Consider the following 22,126-nt stretch of genomic DNA (forward strand, 5'->3'; position numbering starts at 1 on the left):
CGGTTCAAATGCGATTTCCTTTTTCAAGTGATCGATGGTCACGTTTCTTAGCTAATTTATTCAATTGTATTTATTAGCCAATAAACCTGTCTTAAGGAACTATTAACATTCTCCTTAGAAATTTCGTCGCTGTGAACAGAGTCAAGCATATTTGTGTACATGTCGAGTACAGTTTCTCGCTTGACGAGAAACGAGCCGAGGGCATATTATATGTACGGTTTGTGAGAGAACATGCAGCTCGAACGGTCATACTATGAGCGATCGACTCTGGAGATTCTTATATTTCAATGCTACTTGTGTACGCGCTGAACGTGCACACGTAATTAAAAATATCGTGATTCCTTTTGGCCGAAGGAAAATGTTCTGCCACCAAGATTTACTCTCTCGTCGAGTTGGACTTATTTTTAATTTCAGTTATCTTGTCCCTCATGTAAATTGCCATGTCTACGAAGCTTTGAAACAGAAATTTCTCCATGTTCGGCATTGGAAAATCTACAAATGGAACCCAGACTCGCGAGCCATCTTCTAATTCGTTCAAACACACTGGCTGTGAGAACACTATTCCCTCCGGTATGCCGAAAGAGCCTGAGGAAGCGACGAAGATCTGTCGTTTTACTCGTTTCATCGTTCCGATCGGGTGTAAAACATCGTTAATTACCGTCGGACGCGATTCCTAACGATATAATTTCGTCGCCCACAGTTTTACTGAACCATAATCTCAAAAGGTCGCAAATCGCTTTACATTTGGGAAAATCTTCCGACCTGCCTACTTGATACCGTAAGAGAGCCTGTATAAGTAGTCGCCGGAAAAGTGGTTACGGTGGAGATGCTCAACGACGATCGGTATTGTAATTAAATATGCATGTACCTTGCGCCTGAAATAATTTACATAAGGATTTTTGTCGTGCACCATGTAGAAAAACCATCTTAATTCCGTATGCTGAGTTCCCAGAGGTAGTACGACCTTCTCGTTTGCCCTCAGAGCCCTTTTATTCGGACGATACACGTAGCATTTTTGAACCATGTGCGAAACATCGACGAAGTGATTTATTCCTGAAGTTTACTCGATTATTCACGAAGAAATTGCAGTCCGTTGTTATTGCATCGTCTCGTCAACGAACCGAGGAAGCCCCAAACGGGTGGACAACCGAACTGTCTCAGAGTAAAACCCATCGAATGTACGAGCTCGTATATGATCTCTAAACCGTGATGATTGCTGGCGACTATCACATTCGTTTTTGGTAGTTTCGTGACGAGTTCGTGCATAATGCCGGCATAGAAACAAGGGAGGCTCATCGAACAAAATATTACTTTCATGTGCGAGGGTGCACACTCGTTCACGTGGTTGCACACGTTTTCGATGATCTTGTAATTGCGCTCGAACCAAGCATCGTTCCCTTCGTTATCTTCCCTGAAAAACAAATAATGTTCGTAAAGACGACGATGTACTTAATTGAACCGCCGATCTTAATTACGCTTCTTTGAACATCGTATGAACGCGTATAAAAGTCGCGGTTCAATGATCCCGATACCTCGAATAACTGTCGAGGTAGATCAACACGTCGCAGTTCTCCAATCCCTCGGGAATACTGTCAACGATGAATACTCTACGAATACCGGCACCTATCGTGCCTGAGTCTCTCAAGATCCTCCTCAGTTTGAAGTAGCATCCGGGTTCGTCGTACAAATTAATAATGATCCCGTGAGACGACCATAACTCCTTGGTCATTAAAAGTTGGGGGACAAGGTCCAGACACATCGACCTACCTGCCCCTATTATCGTTATTCGATTATACTTTTCTTGCACTTGCGAAGCTCTCGCCTTCATCTTTTTCACTTTGTAAGCCTTCGTAAAACGAAATTGCTGAGTACTGCGAACGAACGAACGAACGAACGGGCATCGAAAAATCAAATTGAGAAGATTTACATGCAACAGATCTTCGTGTAAATCTTCGAGATCCTCTTCGCTCAAGTAAGACGTGACATCATAATAATTCTTCAAAAGTTTCCAAAACTGATAAGCACCTCCCACGTAATCTATGCGAGTTCGAGTAATCCCGATTTCCTTCCATACCAAAGGCGACTTGTTGTGAGTCCATCCGTAATGCTTGCAAGTTTCTTTCAGCCAATACTATATAGGACGAGTTTTGGATATAATCGTTCGCAAGAGAAACATACGACACGAATCCACTTACGTCCCATTTCTCGTTACATTTGCTTATGTTTCTATATTGGAAATTCGGTAGTAGAGTGGACAAACTTTCGGCGATGTAACACATGCGATTAAAAGTATGATCCTTTATATCACCAGCTATTACGATCAAACATCTGTCCGACGTCATTTTCATAAATAACAATTTGCCAATACGATCGTCAATTAGATGCATCGACAGATGTAGAGGGGAAAATGCGTACACGGCTCGCACGAATATCATTTATTAGAAAAAATAATTTATTTACGTGTAGGAATAAACATGATGTGAAAGCTACTTTATCAAGTTACTTATACATTGGTACAAATTTTAATTATTTTCGCGTACAAATTCTTAATGAAAAACTTATGATCCATCGTAAACTAACTTCCATGGATTCTAGTTATTAATCTGATATCGCTGGCAGATCAACGGTTTCCTCTACCCTGTAATTGTCAATGATCTTTGGACTAGTATTGAATTCTGGTACTTTAACATTGATTCGTTCACGATCTAAATAAATAGTTCAATCATCAGGAACTCGTTTCAACTGATATAACGGAGAATCACATTTAAATTTTAATACCTAATGCAAATCCTTTGTCTTCACAAACCACTACCCTGTTCCTCTTTCTCATAAACAATTCCCTGAACTCGTTCTCCAACGGTTTCGTGTAAATGTCATCTGCGAATATATATATATATATGTATATGTAACTTCACTATTTTCTTAGTAGATAGAAAGTGATTTCCCATTATAAATTTCATACCCAATTCAAATTGCATATCATAATATGGTGCTAAGATCTCTGGTTCTCGATACGATTTTCTAACATGATTTTTTGGAGTACATGGTCTCTTGAAAACGTGGTGTTTATCCGACGACGTTGGCAATTTCATATCCTTCTTAAGTGATAATTTCGGTGATGCATCTTTTGCTTTGACAGATTCTTTCTGTAAACGTAAGAAAGTGCCAGATCCTGTCATTTGAAACAGACGTGTTCAACAATTTATACCTTTAGTAAAGGATGCTTCGTAGGTGATATCGCTCGATCATCTTTGTCTATCTGCGTTAATTTTAATTTCGTCGATTCCTGTTGTTTAGCAGCCTCTTGTTTATTGGGGGTAGCAGGTACATTTAAAACTGAGTTTGATCTGATCGACAATCCCTTTGGCCTCGACTGACCAACATTTTTCAAATAGCCACCGTTTGTGCCGAGTACTGTCTTGGATCTTGACAAAGGCTTTGCAACCGAATCTGTTCTCGGATAAACGCGTGTCAAATAATTGAAATGTCAATTCGACATTCGATTCGAAGGAAAAGCATACAGCAATAGTCTAGATCTAGCGAGGAAATTTTATTACCTCTAACGTGTTCCGACGTATCCCCAAATAAATTGAAAATTCCAGCCATTTCTGAAGACTTTTAACAAGACTGATCTCAAAATACGACGCAGCAAATACACTTCTGTCAAGTGATCGACAAATATTATTAATTATTAAACAATTTGCTTTCGAATTTTCTCTCGAGAAATTAGTTGTCTCCTCTCACGACCGCAGCAACAGCAACAGTCACGTCACGACTCCCTCTATCGGGACATGGATATGCGGATACCTATACATACAGTAGTATACAGTACCGCTGTCCCTTACTTTCATATTTTACTCTCTTATTAACGATAGGTGAAAGAAGTTTAGACAACAAGTTTGCTTAATTATAGTATAATTTATTCAGACAAACAATTGTCCATAGCAAATATTTCGTTAGGATAAATTACATTGATCATATATATATATATAATATATATTTTTTACACGTATAATGACTTATCGTTTCTTAAGGCCTCTAAAATATATAAACAACCAAAAGCTACCAACTGGTCACAGTGGAATGCTTTGATTACCGAGAATTGATATATAATAAATCGATGATAAATGTATATACAGTTATTTACTATACAAATGTACCAGCGAGAGAATCAGAAGCTTGAAATAAAAAATGCGACGAGCCGACATTGCACAACGAAGGAACATCGTTTGACATTCCATATCTGTAAATAAAATTGTAAACGCGATCATCTTTCGCCGGTACAGTTGCGATTGAGTAAAATATTTATAAATGCTGAATTTCCTTTGTAAATAATTCGAGTTGTAGCAAAAAGAGGAAGATCGGAGATTTTAGTTCAGCTTCGTGTCAGTATCATCGACGCCTACACGTTTTTACAATATGTAATAGTACACAGTCTGTTGATCTCGTTTTTTTTTTTTTTATACCAATAGTTTGTAGACGGCTTCTCGTCATATTAACAGTAACAGTAACATCGTCGCAACTCCTCCACGTTGCTCATCCTTAAGCCATTCTAATACTTTGAATTATTTGAAACACAGCTGAAAGTATAAAGAATTTCTCGTAAAGTGACTTTCTCGAAGGCCCGTGGATAATTTAAAAATTGGACGTGACTCACCGGAACCACAGACGACGAAGAGGAAGAGTGCCAGCAGGCAAGGACCTACCGGAGATCCTTCGTCTTGTGGTTTCTACGATACACAAATTAGAATGTCGTTAAGTACGTGTCAGCGAGACGAGAGAATCGTTGAGACGAACGTATTCCTACAGAATTCCATTAACGAAACGCGAACAACTGTTATCGAGGGCCTTGCACATGTTTGTCGACGCATATGGTAGGATCACTGACAGAACGTCCTATCATTCTCGTTAACGTAGAAAACTCGAGGCTCGCGATTCCACGAAATTCGCTGACGTTCGTTAATTTTTATCTCATGAAAATTGTGCGAGCCTGACAGACTCGAAATTCAACGTGCTCGTAACGGTTTATAACCTGGTAGCTGCGAGCCGATGATCGTTAATCTCTACAGGACTGACAGACTTCAAATATCTCGCGTCGTCGACGAACGATCAGGACATGCTTTATCAGATAATAATATGTGCAACGTACCGACGACTTCGGAACATTTCCACGAAGCGTAATGTTTTTCGTGGCCTTTTCGTTGGCGATACGCATCCTCTGTTTCGGTGCCATCTCTCTGATTTCCCGTTTGCCAAAGGTGCCTCGGGAAAATTTCAGTTTCAAATAACTCGGAACACCGTTCCACTCGCGTTGTGTACGTTCGTTCACCACGACGTACCAAGATCTCCGACCGACAAACAGGTGTGAATCGTACTACACTTGTACGCTACGCTCCGTTCTGTTCTCGAGGAGGTATATATAAGTACGTAGACGGTCGACGTGTGCGCTTTGACACGTGAATACTTCGGTGTGTATACGACGACGGAGCAGTTTTCAGTGCCACACTGGCACCACTCTCGTCAATTCATCGGTTACAGTTTGAAAATTTATAAAAATTTAGATTCCAAACTCGTTCTCTTATATTTTTTAATTCATAACACTTTCCATTTGATCATCGATCGACCGAGATCGACCTCTTCTCCGATCCGACTAAAGATCCTGATAAGATTCCGCATTCTTTTCGATTATCGTAGTACCTATTATTTCGAATACCGCGACCGCCTGTGTGCGACGGTGCGATACCGATACTGAATCATCAAATCACCAATAAATCATTATGTATGTACAGAGACTGTACGTAAAATAGCAGGGCCAGAGGTGAGAGTACTGGTACGTACATACAGTACGTAGTACTAGTAACAGTGACTAGTGGCGATGGTAACGATAATGATCGGTCCACGAATCAAGTATATGTACAATTGTATTTTTATTGTATGTAGAAATTTTATATTTCTTAGAACTGCTATGTCTAACAACAAACCGTGTGTCCATATTCGTGTTTTCATTGATATTTTTGTTCGACGATGCATCGCGTTAGGATAAACTCGTTCACGACGATCAGTACGACGTCCCCTCACGTGTTCCTTACAACGTTAGCACCGATCAGACGTATAAATGGGTACATTAGCCAGGCGCGCAGGGGACCACGGAATTAAAAAGAGGATTTACTTTACCACCGGTTACAGGCTAACGATATTTTACATTTGTTACCAATGCACTTACAGCTTACAGAAACGAGTATCCACGTCAAATAACTGTCTCGTTGCTCGTGATGCGTAGTCAACGATGAAAAAGATGTCTTATTATTCACATTCTTACTCCGATCTAGCTTCCTAGCTTTTATCTCTTAAGATTTATCTTACTCAATTCGCCTCGCCGTTAACCAAGCGCTTATACGACTAAAGTTTCGATTTCATACTCACGCGCGATTTTAAGCACTGTGTACTTAACATTATCGTCAACTGAAATACCTATTTTACGAATAAACTGCATCGAAAATCTTTACTGTACAATTTGTACGTGTATACATAATATTTTCTCTTTCGGTTTCCTCGGTTTCGCGATACACCGATACTTGGTTTCAACGATTTACGATTCGATGGAAATGTTTCCAGTAAAACATTTTCGAGGGCTAAGGAAGGTAATTTTGGTAACGGAGGTACGGTGGTCGTACGCTGTCTCAACGGTACGGTAGTCCGTTTTAATTTACTGGCGGAGTGTCATACAATGCTATCCACTGTGCGATTCGTCGTGGAGCGGACGATACGTGCGACCGTTTGAACCGCCGGCCGGTGTTCGCGTTGTCCGTCGTCCACTTCCGATCGAACGAATAGATTAAGGATCGAGATGAAGATATTGTTGCGACGTTAGATAGACGTTCGAGCGTTAGACAAGGAATCGAATGTAACGCGATTCCAGGTGGTAGTTACCGATATACCATTTCCACGATCGCGTTTAATGCGATCGTCACTCGTCGAGTAATGGGAATAATTTAAACGGTCAAAAGAAAGTAGAGTCCTACTCTACGGAGACCAGCAGAATTCGCTCTGCGAGCCTTTCGTCTGATCCACGTTCGATCGTAGACGTTACACCAGACTTGTGCCTTAGTCTATTTTAACCGTGGAATAGATCTTCCTTACAAATGCGTTAGTGCCGACGTAGCCGACCGTGCCGCACATTATGCCCAATGCGAGGCTGAACAGCGCCATGTAACCGAAGTAAAACGCCGTTTGGAAGAGACCGTACATTCTGAAACGACAAAAGATATACAGTCGCATCCTGAAACGAATTCAAACTAGCACGATGTGTACTCACTTGGTTTTAAAGAAGAAATAATAGAAGGAGTATACGTAGACGTAACCAGCGGTGGAAGCTGCTGCTAAGAAACTTGTCCACTGCCTAGAAAAAGAAAATAGAACGAACATCACCAATGAAAAGGTACTAACTAAAGGTAATAACTCTACGCTAAGCTGGTCGCGTAGGCTCTGTCCGTCCGGCCTACTCACCATCGATAATCCTCAGCGTTCAGCAGGAAATATGTACAGACAATAGTGACGCAGACGGTCACTATCATTAGAATAACGAATACTAGTAACATAAACCCGTACACGTAGTAGATTTTGTACGCCCAGAACGATGTGAAAATGAAGTACCTGAAATAAAAAGATGTACGATTGTACACGCTAGGTAAGTAGTGTCGAAATTTAAAAAAAGGAAGACGGCGAACGATGCAGGGTCGCTCACATTTCAATGAATATCGATCCAAATGGCAGGATGCCTCCGAGCATTATGATCACCAACGGTTCCATGAACCATTTCTTTTCGGGAATAGGTCGAGGTACCGCGTTGACTCTGCACGGTGCGTCCGGTGTTCCGGCTAGATTGCGGCCTAGGATGGTTCCAACCAACGTCAATGGCAATATAACGAATATGCAAATGCACGTGACAGCTACCTGTGAACAAAACGGTTCGTTGCAGCGAAACGCCGAGCCGAACGTATTTGCCATTTGCACGACGGGTCGAACGGAAATGAAAATTTACCATCGAACCGAACGGGATGGCGCGGCTGGCGTGGTAGTACATCGCGATAAAATTAATGAAGAATGCCGTTCCACAGACGATAAAAGGTAACATGAAGGCACTGAGGATCATCTGCTTGATCCAAATACGACCTCCCATACGCGCGTACAAACCTCCTCCGGCATAACCGTTTATAGGCGACGTGGCGGCGTATACGAAAATCGCTGTCGACAGCATCGACCCTCTCTCCGTATACAACTCGCCGAGGATAGCGAAAATGATAACGCTCAGCACGACCACCGTCACCTGTGCGGCAAACCATTTCACATTTTTAACACGAATCTCAGCGACAAAGCGACGGTTCTGCGAACGTTATTTAATAATCACTTGATAGCCGGCGCCTATAAGGGCGGAAAAGAGCATCGCATGGCTGGCGGGTCTGAACACGTCGCCGTGGACCTGTTTCCATCCGTACTCGTCGCCCAAATCTCGTTCCATATCGTCCATTTCTTCGTCCCTACTGTACCTAGCGTAATCCTTCTTCAGTGTGCGCATCAAAATCATGGAGACGAGGCCAACGAGAAAGATCACCATCATGAAACTGTTGAAAATGCTAAACCAATGGATCTGGAACACAGAAATTAAATTTAGATCGTGGCAGTTCACGTTAATCACAACAAATCTACACTCACTCTGTGCTGGAAGAAATTCGGATCCAAATATTTGTCGAATCTGTCTTCGTATTTAACATTGCTCTTCTTCCAGTTGACTTCGTAACTGAACGAGATGGCTGCGCCTTGCACCAACTTCACTTTGTTCTCACTGGTCAAGTTCACGTCGACTATTTGCTTCCCATTGTACCCTATGTCGAACTTCTTATGCGTCCAAATATAGTAAGACACGACACCATTGTTTTCTTCGGGCTCTCCCACGACACCTACGCAACGTGGACGATTAATAACGCGATGCACGATACGAACGTGTGTCATCGTGCAGGATTATGAATCGAGCAGAAACGTCGATCTTACCCCATATTGGTAAATCGTCCATGTACATTTTGTACCAATACTGATTCTTTACTGCATATACAAAGGCTTTCTCGCTTTCTTCGGCCAGTTTTATTTGACAGTATTCCGTCTTGATAACATCGGCTGTAAACAAAGATCAATATTTACATACGGATTACGACGCTCGATACTGTTTTTAACCATATTAAAAGATACCCTTGAATTCGATCTCCAGGCCACTAAATTTGAGTTCGATGCCTTGCAGTGCTTCTGAGAACGTTTCATGATAATGATTAATGACGTCCTTTGTACCCGAACAGAAAGGTAATGAAAAATAGGAATAGGTCTCTTGGCGATTGTGATATGGTCCAACTGTGCTCATCCACAGTACAACTTCGTCGTTATCTTCGTACTAATGAAACAAAATACTTATGTATGTACTCACGTCTATTGATAGATTAGAGCGAACGCGATAAACGCGTAAATAGCGGAACAAGCGCGTGTAAAAATGATTGATGTCAAGAGACGGGTTCATTTTTAAGATTGGGCGCGATCGCGACACGCTGATTTCGTCTAAACGTCGTGTAAATATCAAGCCATAAATCAACGATACGTTACGCGTCGACTTTCGGTCGCAGACGATCGGAGCGAGAGGAGACGAATTATATGTAATACGAGATAACGAGAGGCGAAAATTGAAAAACCGACGTGGATGAACGGTCGGGACGGATTTGCACGTTTGACATTTCGAAAACATGTCGATTCCTCGGTACTTACGACGTGAGTGTGCTCGTCGGGACGGGCAAAGGGGAGTAGGCTGAGCGCCAGAAAGGGGAATAACAATCGAGCCCGACACATGTTCATCGTGACGGGAAGGCGCGCTAGGCGCCTTATGCTAATACAGACAGAAATTCAAAGATATCCGACAACGAAAACACTCCATAGATTCACGAAACGGGAGCTACGTAGCAGAAACACCGGACGGACAGGCACCATAGACCAGCAGCAGCCCACCAGCGGACACAGACACCACGGACACGTATTAAAATACGATGATGACACTCGCCGCTAACGCCGCTAATCTGCGTCAGCTACGAACGATGTTCGTCCATCGACACAGTAGATGGTGCTGGAAGTACGAAAACGTTCGGAAGAATTCCGCGATGCGTTTCTGATCGGGACGGGTCAGACTCAGACGGGTCAGACTCGGGGTGCAAGACAGATGATCAACAAATATAATAATTTCCATGAACAAGATCGAAGATATACGTTTATATTTTATAAATTCTTCTCGTATAATTACAATCGTTCGACAGTTGAAGTATAATAATTATTCCTCGGGCCAAGGCTTCCCTATGCCCTGAGACGCGCCCATTCTCGATGGATCCTGGCTCGGATAATGTATCGGAGCGGTTCCAGGTGGGAAGATCGGGGTTGCGGTTGCGGCTGCCATTTGAGGAGGGAACATAAATTGCGGAGCAACGGGCGGAGGTGGAATCATCATCGGCGGCATCATGCCCGGGGTAGTTTGCAGATTGAAAAAATTGTTTCCCATACTCTCCGGCGGTGGTGGTAAAGCCCCGGGCAAGCCTGGTACCGGTTCTAGGATCTCTCTGGTCGCTTCTGCCGCAGATATCGTTTGCCTTCCTTGCGAACGTCCCCACTTAATCGTCAGTCTTCGACCTCCCAGTATCAGCTTGTTGAACGTCCTCTCTGCTGCGGCTTCCGCAGCGCTTCTTTGCGTGTACTGGATGAAGGCACATTGCTGACGAGGGACCATGGTCACCGATCGTATTTCTCCGTACTGGTAGAAATGATCGCGCAGCTGTTTCTCCGTTAAAACGTCGCCCAAGTTTCCAACGTATAAGGTCGTGATAGATTTGTCTTCCGGCGGGTCTAACTTGGGCATGGCCGCAGCTCTGCGCATCAGTTTGTCCGCAACAGGGTCGTTAACACCGTAATAACGGTCTTTGATATTTTGATCCGCTAACGGGTCATCGGGATCCGTCGGTTTCTCATGCCGATACGGACATTCCTCTCCTCTTTTGCATTCTCCTTTCACCCAGAATGAACAGATGTGAGGTCTGTTCCGTTTGTAATAAGGACTGGTCCTTGCCAGCTTCATCAGCAGGTCACTGGCTGCTGCGGACTTCCCAACAGCACCTGCAGGCGAGGTTGGATCTATCTTCCCGATTTCACTGTCTATGTTCTGAACGTAGTATTCTTTGTTCACGTCTGATCTGGGTAAATCGTCTTTGATCTTGAGTGCCGCGTCTCTCACTTGAATGGGTAAACCATACTCCAAGTCTAACAAACAGGTCTGGCAGACGTTCTTTAAACGGCTGCACGTCTGACAGACCTCCGTCTTCTTGAATCTCATCCTTGCGCCAGGACACCATCTAAACACGGTGAATGGCCGCATACATATTTTACACTCCTTTCCGTATCTCTCCTTCGTCTGTGAACCATGTTGAAAAAATATTTGTCGAAATTGAACGAAATTGTTACATCTTAGAACATCGTTCGACTTACCATACGAATATAGGGATTGTCACCTAAGCAAGTCTGACATAATATCGGGAATTCCTAGAACAAAACGATACCGAGTCATCAATTTGTCATTGTTATTGTATTAATTTGCGATCGCTGTGTACATTTACTCACAGCGTCTTCCCAGTTTTGTCTGTTGTATGTGTTTGTTGTTTTCGAAGTAGCCATTTTCAGTAGATCAACACTACGAGTTACGGGATACGAATGGATACGAGCTCACCTCATTCACTCGATTCACTCACACGCAAACACTATCGAAGCGAAAAGCGTAGTAGTGTAGAAAAAGTACATACACATATATTAAAGGCTCTAAACAGATGCTTTCTTACAGAGCCAGAGAGGAAATTTCCTCTCTGTTAGGTTAGAACCTTTTGGGCACCGTATATTAGGTCCAAATAAAATGGACAAATAAGTAAAAATAAATAAATATTACGAGTAAATATACATATTTCACTTAACGTGCTTATTTAATGGATATTAATTAACGATAAAACGCGCTGATTTAAAGAAAAACTCTACAATTAAACCGGAATTGACATCGAAACGCGGCTGAAGGTATCGCAATATTACATTACTTTCAGGAAGGCTTTCATGAGCGAGTGACGTCACAGCTAGGGATGTCGTGTGACCGCGAACCCGTGCGCAATGTTGAACTTTTGACAGAATTCAAATGATTATTTCAAATAACATGAACTCAAACAATGTAATATTGTATTTTTAAGATCATTCTTAAAAAAATTTCTTGAATTCCAATCCTATCTTGGCGTTCCGAACTTAATGGTACCTACAAAATGAAAACGTTGGTACGGTACTTAGGTACTAGGTTACTACTAACAACTTCTACTGCGCACGCCCCGAAAATCCCACGGTGTGTGTGCCCCATGGACGTGGCCGATGGAAGGGATGGAAGCAGTCCCTCATCCCTTCCATCGGGAAGGAACGACAAGGAACAACGAACGGTTAAACAGACTTAGCGAGACTCGCGACGCAGAAGGCCGCGGGAAAAGTAGTGCGTGCTCGTTGCAAAATGGCCACGTCCGACTCGAAAGCGCCTCTGCGTACTGTGAAAAGGGTCCAATTCGGCATTCTATCCCCTGATGAGATAGTAAGTTGGTTGATTGCGAGTCGTTGTGCCCGTGGATCATGTTTTTTCCCCAGTCATTTCGTCACATGTCGACATTTCACGAAACGTTGGAACGCGCTACAAACTCGCATCGATGCACCGTTGCATCGTTGCACTTTGTAACGTTTACAAGAATAAAGGCTTTTCAGAATTATGAGTAACACGAAAAAATAAGAACGATCTATCCATGCTGCGATCTTTATTGTTCGACGTGTACTTCGCTGTACATCGTCGTACCATGATTCTCAACAACTTTTGTAACATTTTATACAGCGTCGGATGTCGGTCACGGATGGCGGCATTCGATTTCCAGAAACGATGGAAGGTGGTCGGCCAAAGCTCGGCGGACTGATGGATCCGAGACAAGGCGTGATCGACAGAAATTCCAGGTGCCAGACGTGTGCCGGGAATATGACAGAATGTCCAGGACATTTCGGGCACATAGATCTGGCTAAACCAGTTTTCCACGTCGGTTTCATAACGAAAACGATTAAAATTTTAAGATGCGTGTGCTTCTACTGCTCGAAACTGCTCGTCAGTCCGGTAAGCGAGGGATACATCGACGACTAGAACGTCTCTCCTGGTACTGTTCTAATCTGATGTTTGTTCCGATCGCAGCATAATCCGAAGATCAAGGAAATAGTAATGAAGACCAAAGGTCAGCCACGGAAACGTCTCAGTTTCGTGTACGATCTGTGTAAGAGCAAGAACATTTGCGAGGGAGGAGACGAGATGGACATCAAGAAAGATAATCAAGAGACACAGCCCGCGGAGAGGAAACTGGGACACGGTGGTTGCGGTAGATATCAGCCGAATCTTCGTAGATCGGGATTAGACGTAACTGCCGAATGGACGCATGTAAACGAGGATTCGCAAGAGAAGAAAATGGCGTTGACGGCGGAGAGAGCGTGGGAGATTCTGAAGCACATCACGGACGAAGAATCGTTCATACTCGGTATGGATCCGAAATTTGCGCGACCCGATTGGATGGTGGTGACGGTCCTGCCCGTTCCGCCTCTCTCCGTACGACCAGCGGTGATCATGTACGGTTCGGCGAAGAATCAGGACGATCTGACGCACAAACTGGCCGACATTATAAAAGCGAACAACGAATTAATTAGAAACGAGCAAGCGGGCGCAGCGGCGCACGTGATATCGGAGAACATAAAGATGTTGCAGTTTCACGTCGCGACGTTAGTGGACAACGATATGCCCGGCATGCCCAGAGCCATGCAGAAATCGGGCAAGCCGTTGAAAGCTATAAAGGCGAGACTGAAAGGAAAGGAAGGTAGAATACGGGGAAATTTGATGGGGAAACGAGTCGACTTTTCGGCTCGTACCGTCATCACCCCCGATCCCAATCTGCGGATCGATCAAGTCGGCGTGCCCCGCAGTATCGCGCAGAACTTGACGTTTCCCGAGATCGTGACGCCTTTCAACATCGACAAGATGCAAGAGCTTGTGAGACGTGGGAACTCGCAGTATCCGGGGGCGAAGTACATCGTCAGAGATAACGGGGAAAGGATCGACTTGAGATTCCACCCGAAACCGTCCGATCTGCACTTGCAGTGCGGTTACAGGGTGGAGCGGCACATTCGAGACGGCGATCTGGTGATCTTCAATCGACAGGTTAGTCTCGAAATTAGTACGCGTCCGTTTTCGTTTCGTCGTCTAATCTCGTTCGAATAAATTTCAGCCTACCCTGCACAAGATGAGTATGATGGGCCACCGGGTGAAAGTTCTCCCTTGGAGCACGTTCCGTATGAACCTCAGTTGCACGTCACCTTACAACGCCGACTTCGACGGTGACGAGATGAATCTGCACGTTCCGCAGTCCATGGAGACCCGAGCTGAGGTGGAGAACATTCACGTGACGCCACGACAGATCATCACGCCTCAAGCGAACAAACCGGTGATGGGCATCGTGCAGGACACGTTGACTGCGGTCAGGAAGATGACCAAGAGGGACGTGTTCATCGAGAAAGAACAGATGATGAACATCCTCATGTTCTTGCCCAGTTGGGACGGGAAAATGCCTCAACCGTGCATCTTGAAACCGAAACCGCTGTGGACCGGAAAGCAGATATTCTCCCTGATCATACCGGGCAACGTGAACATGATCAGAACTCATAGCACACATCCGGACGAGGAGGACGACGGTCCGTACAAATGGATCTCCCCCGGCGACACGAAAGTAATGGTGGAACACGGCGAACTGGTGATGGGAATACTCTGCAAGAAGACGTTGGGTACCTCCGCCGGATCTCTGCTTCACATTTGTATGTTGGAACTGGGACACGAAGTTTGCGGCCGATTTTACGGCAACATCCAGACCGTGATCAACAACTGGCTATTGTTGGAGGGTCACTCGATCGGTATCGGTGACACCATCGCCGATCCGCAGACTTATCTAGAGATCCAGAAGGCCATCAGAAAAGCGAAAGAGGACGTGATAGAGGTGATCCAGAAGGCTCACAACATGGAACTGGAGCCGACTCCTGGTAATACGCTGAGGCAGACGTTCGAGAATCAAGTGAACAGAATTTTGAACGACGCTCGTGACAAGACCGGTGGCTCTGCTAAGAAGTCGTTGACCGAGTACAATAATCTAAAGGCTATGGTGGTGTCGGGCTCGAAGGGGTCCAACATCAATATCTCTCAGGTGATCGCCTGCGTGGGTCAGCAGAACGTGGAAGGTAAACGTATCCCGTTCGGTTTTCGCAAGAGAACGCTGCCGCATTTCATCAAAGACGATTACGGTCCCGAGTCGAGAGGATTCGTCGAGAACTCTTACCTCGCCGGTCTGACCCCGTCGGAATTTTATTTCCACGCTATGGGAGGCCGCGAGGGTCTCATCGATACCGCTGTGAAAACCGCGGAAACCGGTTACATTCAACGTCGGCTGATAAAGGCCATGGAGTCCGTGATGGTGCACTACGACGGAACCGTGAGGAACTCCGTGGGCCAACTGATCCAATTGCGTTACGGCGAGGACGGTCTGTGCGGTGAAACCGTCGAGTTCCAGAATCTGCCCACGATCAAATTGAGCAACAAGGCGTTCGAGAAGAAGTTCAAGTTCGATCCGACGAACGAACGATACCTCCGCCGTATCTTCAACGAGGACATCGTAAAGGAGATGATGGGATCCGGGGAGGTGATATCGGAATTGGAGCGCGAATGGGAACAGCTGAACAAGGATCGCGCCGTGCTCAGGGAGATCTTCCCCAGCGGCGAGTCGAAGGTCGTGTTGCCTTGCAATCTGCAGAGAATGATCTGGAACGTGCAAAAGATCTTCCACATAAACAAGCGTGCACCGACCGATCTCAGTCCGATGAGGGTCATACAGGGTGTGAAAGATCTGCTGGACAAGTGTATCATCGTCGCTGGTGACGACAGGCTTAGTAAACAGGCGAACGAGAACGCGACGTTGCTGTTCCAGTGCTTGGTCAGATCCACTCTGTGTACGAAGTGTGTCTCCGAGGAGTTCCGATTGTCCAGCGAGGCGTTCGAATGGCTGATCGGTGAGATCGAGACCAGGTTTCAACAGGCCCAAGTGTCGCCCGGCGAAATGGTGGGCGCATTGGCCGCGCAGTCGCTCGGCGAGCCCGCGACCCAGATGACTTTGAACACGTTCCACTTCGCGGGTGTATCGTCGAAGAACGTGACCCTGGGCGTGCCCAGGTTGAAAGAGATCATCAACATCAGTAAAAAGCCAAAGGCTCCGTCTCTGACGGTCTTCTTGACGGGGGCCGCGGCGAGGGACGCCGAGAAAGCGAAGAACGTGCTCTGCCGACTGGAACACACCACGCTGAGGAAAGTCACGGCGAACACTGCCATCTATTACGATCCGGACCCACAGAACACGGTCATCGCGGAGGATCAGGAGTTCGTCAACGTTTATTACGAGATGCCCGACTTCGACCCGACCAAGATATCGCCGTGGCTGCTTCGCATCGAATTGGACCGGAAGAGGATGACCGACAAGAAATTGACCATGGAACAGATCGCGGAGAAGATCAACGCGGGCTTCGGCGACGATCTCAATTGTATATTCAACGACGACAACGCTGAGAAATTGGTCCTGCGAATCAGGATAATGAACAGCGACGACAATAAATTCCAAGACACCGAGGAGGAGACCGTGGACAAGATGGAGGACGACATGTTCCTCCGGTGCATCGAGGCGAACATGCTCAGCGACATGACGTTACAGGGTATCGAGGCGATAGGAAAAGTGTACATGCATCTGCCACAAACGGACTCGAAGAAGCGCATAGTCGTCACGGAAACGGGCGAGTTCAAGGCGATAGCGGAATGGTTGTTGGAAACGGACGGCACGAGCCTGATGAAGGTGTTGAGCGAAAGGGACGTCGACCCGGTGAGAACGTTCAGCAACGACATCTGCGAGATATTCCAAGTGTTGGGCATCGAGGCCGTGAGGAAGTCAGTGGAGAAAGAGATGAACGCTGTTCTACAATTCTACGGCCTCTACGTGAATTATCGTCACCTCGCGTTGCTCTGCGACGTTATGACGGCGAAAGGCCACCTGATGGCCATCACCCGTCACGGGATCAACCGGCAGGACACCGGGGCTCTCATGAGATGTTCCTTCGAGGAAACGGTCGACGTGCTGCTGGACGCGGCGTCTCACGCGGAGGTCGACCCGATGAGAGGAGTCTCCGAGAACATCATCATGGGACAGCTACCGCGGATAGGCACGGGATGTTTCGATCTGCTGTTGGACGCTGAGAAGTGTAAGGCCGGCATCGAAATACCGATGGCGGTGGGCGCCGGTGTAATGGGAACCGCCGGGATGTTCTTCGGCAGCGTGGCTACGCCGAGCATGAGTCCTCAAATGACGCCTTGGATGGGTGCCACGCCCGGTTACGGCGCCTCGAGCATGTCACCGGCGCTCGGCAGCGGTATGACACCGGGTGGAGCGTGCTTCTCGCCTTCTGGCGCGTCGGACGCCTCGGGACTCTCGCCAGCGTATTCCGCGTACTCGCCGCAACCCGGAAGTCCAGGGAGTCCGGGACCCAGCATGAGCCCGTATCCGATGTCACCGGCGGGCGGCGCTTCGCCGAGTTACTCGCCCACGTCTCCCGCTTACTTACCAACCTCGCCGAGCATAACACCGTCCAGTCCGAATTATTCGCCGACGAGCCCGACTTACTCGCCGACCAGCCCGAATTACTCGCCGACCAGTCCGAGCTATTCGCCGACCAGCCCGAGTTACTCGCCTACGAGTCCGAGCTATTCGCCGACCAGTCCGAGCTATTCGCCGACGAGTCCGAGTTACTCACCGACCAGTCCGAATTATTCACCGACCAGTCCGAGTTACTCGCCGACGAGTCCGAGCTATTCTCCGACCAGCCCGAGTTACTCGCCGACCAGCCCGAGTTACTCGCCGACCAGTCCGAGCTACTCGCCCAGCCCCAGTTACTCGCCGACCAGTCCGAGTTACTCGCCGACGTCTCCGAGTTACTCGCCGAGGAGTCCGAGTTACTCGCCAACGAGTCCGAGCTACTCGCCGAGCTCTCCGAATTACACGCCTGCCTCGCCGTCTTACTCCCCGTCGAGCCCGAGCTACTCGCCGAGCTCTCCGCAATATTCACCGGCCAGTCCCTCGTACTCGCCGAGCAGCCCGAAGTATTCACCGACGAGTCCGTCGTATTCGCCCACTTCGCCCTCGTTCGCCGGTACCTCGCCTCAGTACACGCCGGCGAGTCCCACGTATTCGCCGACGAGCCCAACATACTCGCCGACCAGCCCGTCTTACTCTCCCAGCTCGCCCCAGCACACGGCATCGGGCAGCACCAGATACTCGCCGAGCAGTCCAAACTATTCGCCGACCAGCCCGACCTACTCACCCACGAGTCCCCAGTACTCGCCGTCGAGCACGAAATACTCGCCGACGAGTCCGACTTACACGCCGACGAGTCCGAGTTACTCGCCGACGAGCCCGACTTACTCGCCGCCAGTGCCTGGTTACTCGCCCACGAGTCCCACTTACTCGCCGGCCTCGCCAGCTTACGAGACGGACGACACGGCCAAGTGAACGAGAGACTAACGAATGTCGGTCCATTTTCAGACGCGAATTACTATTAAGCATTTACTGTATGGACTAGCTGTAAGTATTCAAAAGTGTAATTACTTTCAGCTGTTTTATAGCCTGTGTAACATATATTTCGCGTATAATCTTCATCTTTGTGATTCGCGTGACCACCTGTTCACAACCACCTGTACGACTGTAGGTCGGAGTGTGTTTTTACAATCTTTCTATCGAGGGAGATGAGAAACAGTGGCTACGATCAAATTGGCGAACCAACTGGAAGGAAGAAAAGAAGCGCGTTTGTGGGTCTTCTTTTGCTTGCTGCAGCCGCGTCTCTCGCTACACGTACGTTCGCGTTCGATACGGTGTCGTGTTACGTTCGGTGCGGTGCGCGTCACCGCAAAACGGAAAACCGGTTGACGGTGTGCATGCACGCATGCACCGGAACGGAGACGACGGCGACGACGGGGACTCGTGTCGGGTATTATTCGCAGCCATGAATCGCGAGGGACTACCGCTACTTTTCAAGGATGCCAATTCCGAATTATCGCTTTTGTTCGCGACGTTGTGCGTCATCGACATCTTCGGCGTTTTCCCGATTATCGCGTTACCGCGCTCGATCGTACAATGCGGTAAGTTCCTCGGTCTCGTCCTGACCACCACTGTGCAAAGGACATAAAAAAGTTTTTCAGTTCAGTTTCCTTTGCGAACACCCTCGCGCCGCCTCCGTACTTTTCATACTCCATTTATTTTGCGATGCGCAACCTTGTGTTTCGCAGATTCTAAGTGATAATATATCAACATACGAGCATAGACGGGTGAAATGTACTATATATATAAGTTGAAAGTTACTTGGAGTTCGATTTCGTTTAAGTTGATTTGTTGGTTTATTCAATCGATTGGCATGGAATCGTTGTAAGCGACAAATTTTTCACCTCACCAGTGTAAGTCGATCATTCTCAACGAATAAATCGGTGAAATCGTTCAAATCGCTTCTTGTTGTTCAATCTACTACATCGTCCTATCTCGGGCTCCTTCACGTATACATGTTTCCGCACGTACCTGATTCTCGCGCGGAACGACAAGAAGAACCTTTTTCAACACCGTTATAGGACTCTACGGGATCCCTTTGGTCATCGTCGTACTGTTTCTGCAAGTGTACACGGCCGTACTCCTTGGCAAATCATGGATAATCGCGACCACTCTGGACCCTCAAATTTTCCGGAAAAATCGGTACGATTCTCTCCTTCCCCGTTCCCGTTGCTATCGACGCCAAATTTAATTTTGGACTTATTTCACAGAAATCCCCTCGCGGCGGTTACCGAATTGACTCTGGGTTCTCGAGCAAGGATGTTAGTCACGGTTATCCAAGACATCACCGTATTTGGCTGCAGCATACCTAATCTGTTAGTTGGTAAGTACGGATCGAAGGAAAGGCACAATTCGATCGGCATTAATCGAGTAACGTGAAATTTCAGCCTCGCAAAACTTACAAAATTTCGGATTGAAAATCTCCGGCCAACGGTTCGATCTCTCATTTTGCTACTGGCTTCTAGTAGTGGGCGTTCTTCTATGTCCGATCATGTGGCTCGGCAGTCCGCGAGACATGAAGTACTTCATCCCCCCGCCGTTGAATAAATCCCCCGCGCCGATATAATTAGTAACGATCGGAAACGTTGCAGGGTGTTAGCGTCGATTTCTTGCACAACGGTCGTGCTAACGGCGGTATTGATATGGTGGTGCATAATCACGGATGCTCGAGAGCTCGACGTCGGCCCGGTGCCGACTGCTCCTACCTGGGATAAATTTATCTCCGGCTACGGAATGCTAGCGTTTCAATTCGACGTACACCCGACTCTGATGACCGTGCAAGTAGACATGAGTCATCCTCGGGACATCGACAAGGCTGTTATTATCTCGTTCTTCGGTAAGCAATACGTGTGGCAGTGGCAGTTGATCGTCTCGCGATAATCGTCTGATCCGCTCGTTACAGTTAGCGGCTCGTTGTTCGTCGTCACTACCGTGTTGTCAGTCTTTAAATACGGTGGTAGCACGACCGCCAATGTTCTCCAAGAGATTCCGGACAGTTTTGCAGCCAGCGCGGCTGTGCTGATCGCGGCCGTTCAACTTTGCCTGTCCAGCGCTCTCGGTCATTCGGCACTCTTCCAGGACCTGGAGGATCAATACCGTGTTCGAAGAGGTAAGTCGGTGATCGGTGAACACACGATCGAGCGTTCAAAAACTGATTCGTCGTGTGCGATTCGAATTGCAGGCTTCGGATGGAAACGATGCGCCATACGATCGGCCATTGTTTTTCTCGGAGTGGCCGTAGGCGAATCCGTCCCGAGGTTCGACATCGTGATGGCGTTGATCGGAGGATCGTTGACCGGACCATTGGTTTTCGTCTTACCACCTTTGATCTACTCGAGAGCTATCGCTCTCGAGGCAAGATCCGTGCGACCTCTGACCCCCGAGGTGTACTCCGGTTCCCAGAGACGTCGCAACAGCGAGCAGAGCATGTCGATCGATCCGAGGATTCACTCGAAATCTATTTACTACGGTATCTTGGGTGTACCTAAAAACGAATTCCAAAGATACTCGTACGTTTACTACGACGAGGAACTACTGGATGACGAATTCGACCAAGATTCCGATTACAAAGGCGATGCCGAGCAGAATCCTGGACAGAGCGAAGGTTTCATAATGACTAGAAGAGCTCGGGACGACCCGGTATTCGTGGACGCCAGCCGACCGTTCAGAGTCTACAGGAGATCCCCGGGTGCGCCGGAGCGACTCGTCTCGACTTCGACGATACGTTTCGGCTCACGCAAATGGAACGATTGGATCGGTTGCCTGATCGTCTTCTTCGGCGTCGCAGTTACCGTTTCTTCGACGTACATTAATGTCAGAAACACCATTCGATACGTACGATTCGTGCCACCGTGCATCGTGAACGCCTCGGTAGTACAAAGTCCAACGTAAATCGGTTCGCGTCGAAAGAGAGCACACAAATTTTTCTACGTTTTTGAAACATCAGAGATACAAGTATTTTTATCATCGATACGAAAAGTAGGAAGTCTCAGTTTACAATGTCAATTTTCAAGAATATATCACAATTTTTCACCACTGTCGTGTCACTAACTCCGAGATATGTTTTGCGTTGGTCTTCTCCTCCTATCAATTCCCGTCATCTTCCAACGTGTCCAATTATTCTCATTAAATATGATACTTACGATGGGAACAAATTTAGATTCCGAGAGAGCAAATCGGGAGCAATATTTTCAGATAGAAACTGTTGAGAAACGTTAATATTCCGCGCCAACTACTTATATTACAGTCATTTCAAATCGATACTGTTTGACACCGCAAAATAA

At 46.8% G+C, this 22,126-nt stretch overlaps 7 protein-coding genes across 9 annotated transcripts; 2 read left to right on the top strand and 5 right to left on the bottom strand.

Moving 5' to 3' along the window:
• Positions 1-52: 52 nt before the first annotated feature.
• Positions 53-2,443, bottom strand: LOC108628924 (putative malate dehydrogenase 1B). Its single transcript, XM_026816972.1, has 6 exons — positions 2,196-2,443; positions 1,533-2,131; positions 1,122-1,411; positions 869-1,053; positions 659-788; positions 53-585 (listed from the first exon to the last, which is right to left on the bottom strand). Exons 1-6 carry the CDS (start codon positions 2,433-2,435, stop codon positions 377-379), a joined length of 1,653 nt encoding a protein of 550 aa, XP_026672773.1. The 5' UTR covers positions 2,436-2,443; the 3' UTR covers positions 53-376.
• On the bottom strand, positions 2,432-3,774 carry LOC108628936 (uncharacterized). The gene is made up of 5 exons (XM_018031170.2): positions 3,558-3,774; positions 3,209-3,450; positions 2,963-3,146; positions 2,779-2,877; positions 2,432-2,705 (listed from the first exon to the last, which is right to left on the bottom strand). The coding sequence occupies exons 1-5, from the start codon at positions 3,604-3,606 to the stop codon at positions 2,599-2,601; spliced, it is 681 nt and encodes a 226-aa protein (XP_017886659.1). The 5' UTR covers positions 3,607-3,774; the 3' UTR covers positions 2,432-2,598.
• Positions 3,775-4,447: 673 nt separating this feature from the next.
• LOC108628928 (stress-associated endoplasmic reticulum protein 2) lies at positions 4,448-5,815 on the bottom strand. Its single transcript, XM_018031160.2, has 3 exons — positions 5,150-5,815; positions 4,658-4,730; positions 4,448-4,580 (listed from the first exon to the last, which is right to left on the bottom strand). The coding sequence occupies exons 1-3, from the start codon at positions 5,231-5,233 to the stop codon at positions 4,543-4,545; spliced, it is 195 nt and encodes a 64-aa protein (XP_017886649.1). The 5' UTR covers positions 5,234-5,815; the 3' UTR covers positions 4,448-4,542.
• A 93-nt stretch (positions 5,816-5,908) lies between these two features.
• On the bottom strand, positions 5,909-10,097 carry TM9SF3 (transmembrane 9 superfamily protein member 3). Its single transcript, XM_018031445.2, has 10 exons — positions 9,805-10,097; positions 9,244-9,439; positions 9,049-9,171; positions 8,713-8,957; positions 8,408-8,647; positions 8,042-8,326; positions 7,745-7,953; positions 7,507-7,653; positions 7,316-7,399; positions 5,909-7,249 (listed from the first exon to the last, which is right to left on the bottom strand). Exons 1-10 carry the CDS (start codon positions 9,889-9,891, stop codon positions 7,105-7,107), a joined length of 1,761 nt encoding a protein of 586 aa, XP_017886934.1. The 5' UTR covers positions 9,892-10,097; the 3' UTR covers positions 5,909-7,104.
• A 172-nt stretch (positions 10,098-10,269) lies between these two features.
• On the bottom strand, positions 10,270-12,181 carry LOC108628929 (pre-mRNA-splicing factor RBM22). The gene is made up of 3 exons (XM_018031162.2): positions 11,692-12,181; positions 11,560-11,613; positions 10,270-11,485 (listed from the first exon to the last, which is right to left on the bottom strand). The coding sequence occupies exons 1-3, from the start codon at positions 11,743-11,745 to the stop codon at positions 10,358-10,360; spliced, it is 1,236 nt and encodes a 411-aa protein (XP_017886651.1). The 5' UTR covers positions 11,746-12,181; the 3' UTR covers positions 10,270-10,357.
• Positions 12,182-12,441: 260 nt separating this feature from the next.
• Positions 12,442-19,741, top strand: RpII215 (RNA polymerase II subunit RpII215). Of its 2 annotated transcripts, XR_001916821.2 has the most exons (5): positions 12,442-12,682; positions 12,974-13,243; positions 13,319-14,329; positions 14,397-18,830; positions 18,955-19,741. XR_001916821.2 is itself a non-coding variant. In XM_018031344.2 (4 exons), exons 1-4 carry the CDS (start codon positions 12,605-12,607, stop codon positions 18,756-18,758), a joined length of 5,721 nt encoding a protein of 1,906 aa, XP_017886833.1. In that variant the 5' UTR covers positions 12,442-12,604; the 3' UTR covers positions 18,759-19,741. The 2 variants fall into 2 exon arrangements, 1 of the variants encoding a protein (XP_017886833.1); XM_018031344.2 differs by having other exon boundaries at positions 14,397-19,741.
• Positions 19,174-21,878, top strand: mah (solute carrier family member mahogany). 2 transcript variants are annotated; one of them, XM_026816968.1, is made up of 7 exons: positions 19,174-19,384; positions 19,865-19,985; positions 20,054-20,166; positions 20,231-20,363; positions 20,435-20,679; positions 20,746-20,952; positions 21,025-21,878. In XM_026816968.1, exons 1-7 carry the CDS (start codon positions 19,189-19,191, stop codon positions 21,732-21,734), a joined length of 1,725 nt encoding a protein of 574 aa, XP_026672769.1. In that variant the 5' UTR covers positions 19,174-19,188; the 3' UTR covers positions 21,735-21,878. The 2 variants fall into 2 exon arrangements, with proteins under 2 accessions (XP_026672769.1, XP_017886834.2); XM_018031345.2 differs by having other exon boundaries at positions 20,746-21,878.
• The last annotated feature ends 248 nt before the right edge of the window (positions 21,879-22,126 follow it).

The sequence above is a fragment of the Ceratina calcarata genome, unplaced genomic scaffold (genome assembly GCF_001652005.2).
Source record: "Ceratina calcarata isolate Rehan_Ccalc_2016 unplaced genomic scaffold, ASM165200v1 scaffold551.2, whole genome shotgun sequence".
NCBI classification, from domain to species: Eukaryota; Metazoa; Arthropoda; class Insecta; order Hymenoptera; family Apidae; genus Ceratina; species Ceratina calcarata.

Coding starts and splice junctions, on each gene's coding strand:
- LOC108628924 (XM_026816972.1), bottom strand. CDS start 2,435: ATGATATTCGTGCGAGCCGTGTACGCATTTTCCCCTCTACATCTGTCG. Junction 2,132..2,195: donor AATGTAACGAGAAATGGGAC/GTAAGTGGATTC, acceptor CGTCCTATATAG/TATTGGCTGAAAGAAACTTG. Junction 1,054..1,121: donor ACCCGTTTGGGGCTTCCTCG/GTTCGTTGACGA, acceptor AGTAAACTTCAG/GAATAAATCACTTCGTCGAT.
- LOC108628936 (XM_018031170.2), bottom strand. CDS start 3,606: ATGGCTGGAATTTTCAATTTATTTGGGGATACGTCGGAACACGTTAGA. Junction 2,878..2,962: donor TGATATGCAATTTGAATTGG/GTATGAAATTTA, acceptor ATATATTCGCAG/ATGACATTTACACGAAACCG. Junction 2,706..2,778: donor AGACAAAGGATTTGCATTAG/GTATTAAAATTT, acceptor CTATTTATTTAG/ATCGTGAACGAATCAATGTT.
- LOC108628928 (XM_018031160.2), bottom strand. CDS start 5,233: ATGGCACCGAAACAGAGGATGCGTATCGCCAACGAAAAGGCCACGAAA. Junction 4,731..5,149: donor GAAATGTTCCGAAGTCGTCG/GTACGTTGCACA, acceptor TGTGTATCGTAG/AAACCACAAGACGAAGGATC. Junction 4,581..4,657: donor CTTCGTCGTCTGTGGTTCCG/GTGAGTCACGTC, acceptor TTATACTTTCAG/CTGTGTTTCAAATAATTCAA.
- TM9SF3 (XM_018031445.2), bottom strand. CDS start 9,891: ATGAACATGTGTCGGGCTCGATTGTTATTCCCCTTTCTGGCGCTCAGC. Junction 9,440..9,804: donor CCGACGAGCACACTCACGTC/GTAAGTACCGAG, acceptor TTGTTTCATTAG/TACGAAGATAACGACGAAGT. Junction 7,954..8,041: donor CCATCCCGTTCGGTTCGATG/GTAAATTTTCAT, acceptor TTTTGTTCACAG/GTAGCTGTCACGTGCATTTG.
- LOC108628929 (XM_018031162.2), bottom strand. CDS start 11,745: ATGGCTACTTCGAAAACAACAAACACATACAACAGACAAAACTGGGAA. Junction 11,614..11,691: donor GACAAAACTGGGAAGACGCT/GTGAGTAAATGT, acceptor GTTTTGTTCTAG/GAATTCCCGATATTATGTCA. Junction 11,486..11,559: donor ACAATCCCTATATTCGTATG/GTAAGTCGAACG, acceptor CATGGTTCACAG/ACGAAGGAGAGATACGGAAA.
- RpII215 (XM_018031344.2), top strand. CDS start 12,605: ATGGCCACGTCCGACTCGAAAGCGCCTCTGCGTACTGTGAAAAGGGTC. Junction 13,244..13,318: donor CGAAACTGCTCGTCAGTCCG/GTAAGCGAGGGA, acceptor TTCCGATCGCAG/CATAATCCGAAGATCAAGGA. Junction 14,330..14,396: donor TGGTGATCTTCAATCGACAG/GTTAGTCTCGAA, acceptor AATAAATTTCAG/CCTACCCTGCACAAGATGAG.
- mah (XM_018031345.2), top strand. CDS start 19,189: ATGCACCGGAACGGAGACGACGGCGACGACGGGGACTCGTGTCGGGTA. Junction 19,986..20,053: donor CAAATTTTCCGGAAAAATCG/GTACGATTCTCT, acceptor CTTATTTCACAG/AAATCCCCTCGCGGCGGTTA. Junction 20,680..20,745: donor TGTTATTATCTCGTTCTTCG/GTAAGCAATACG, acceptor CGCTCGTTACAG/TTAGCGGCTCGTTGTTCGTC.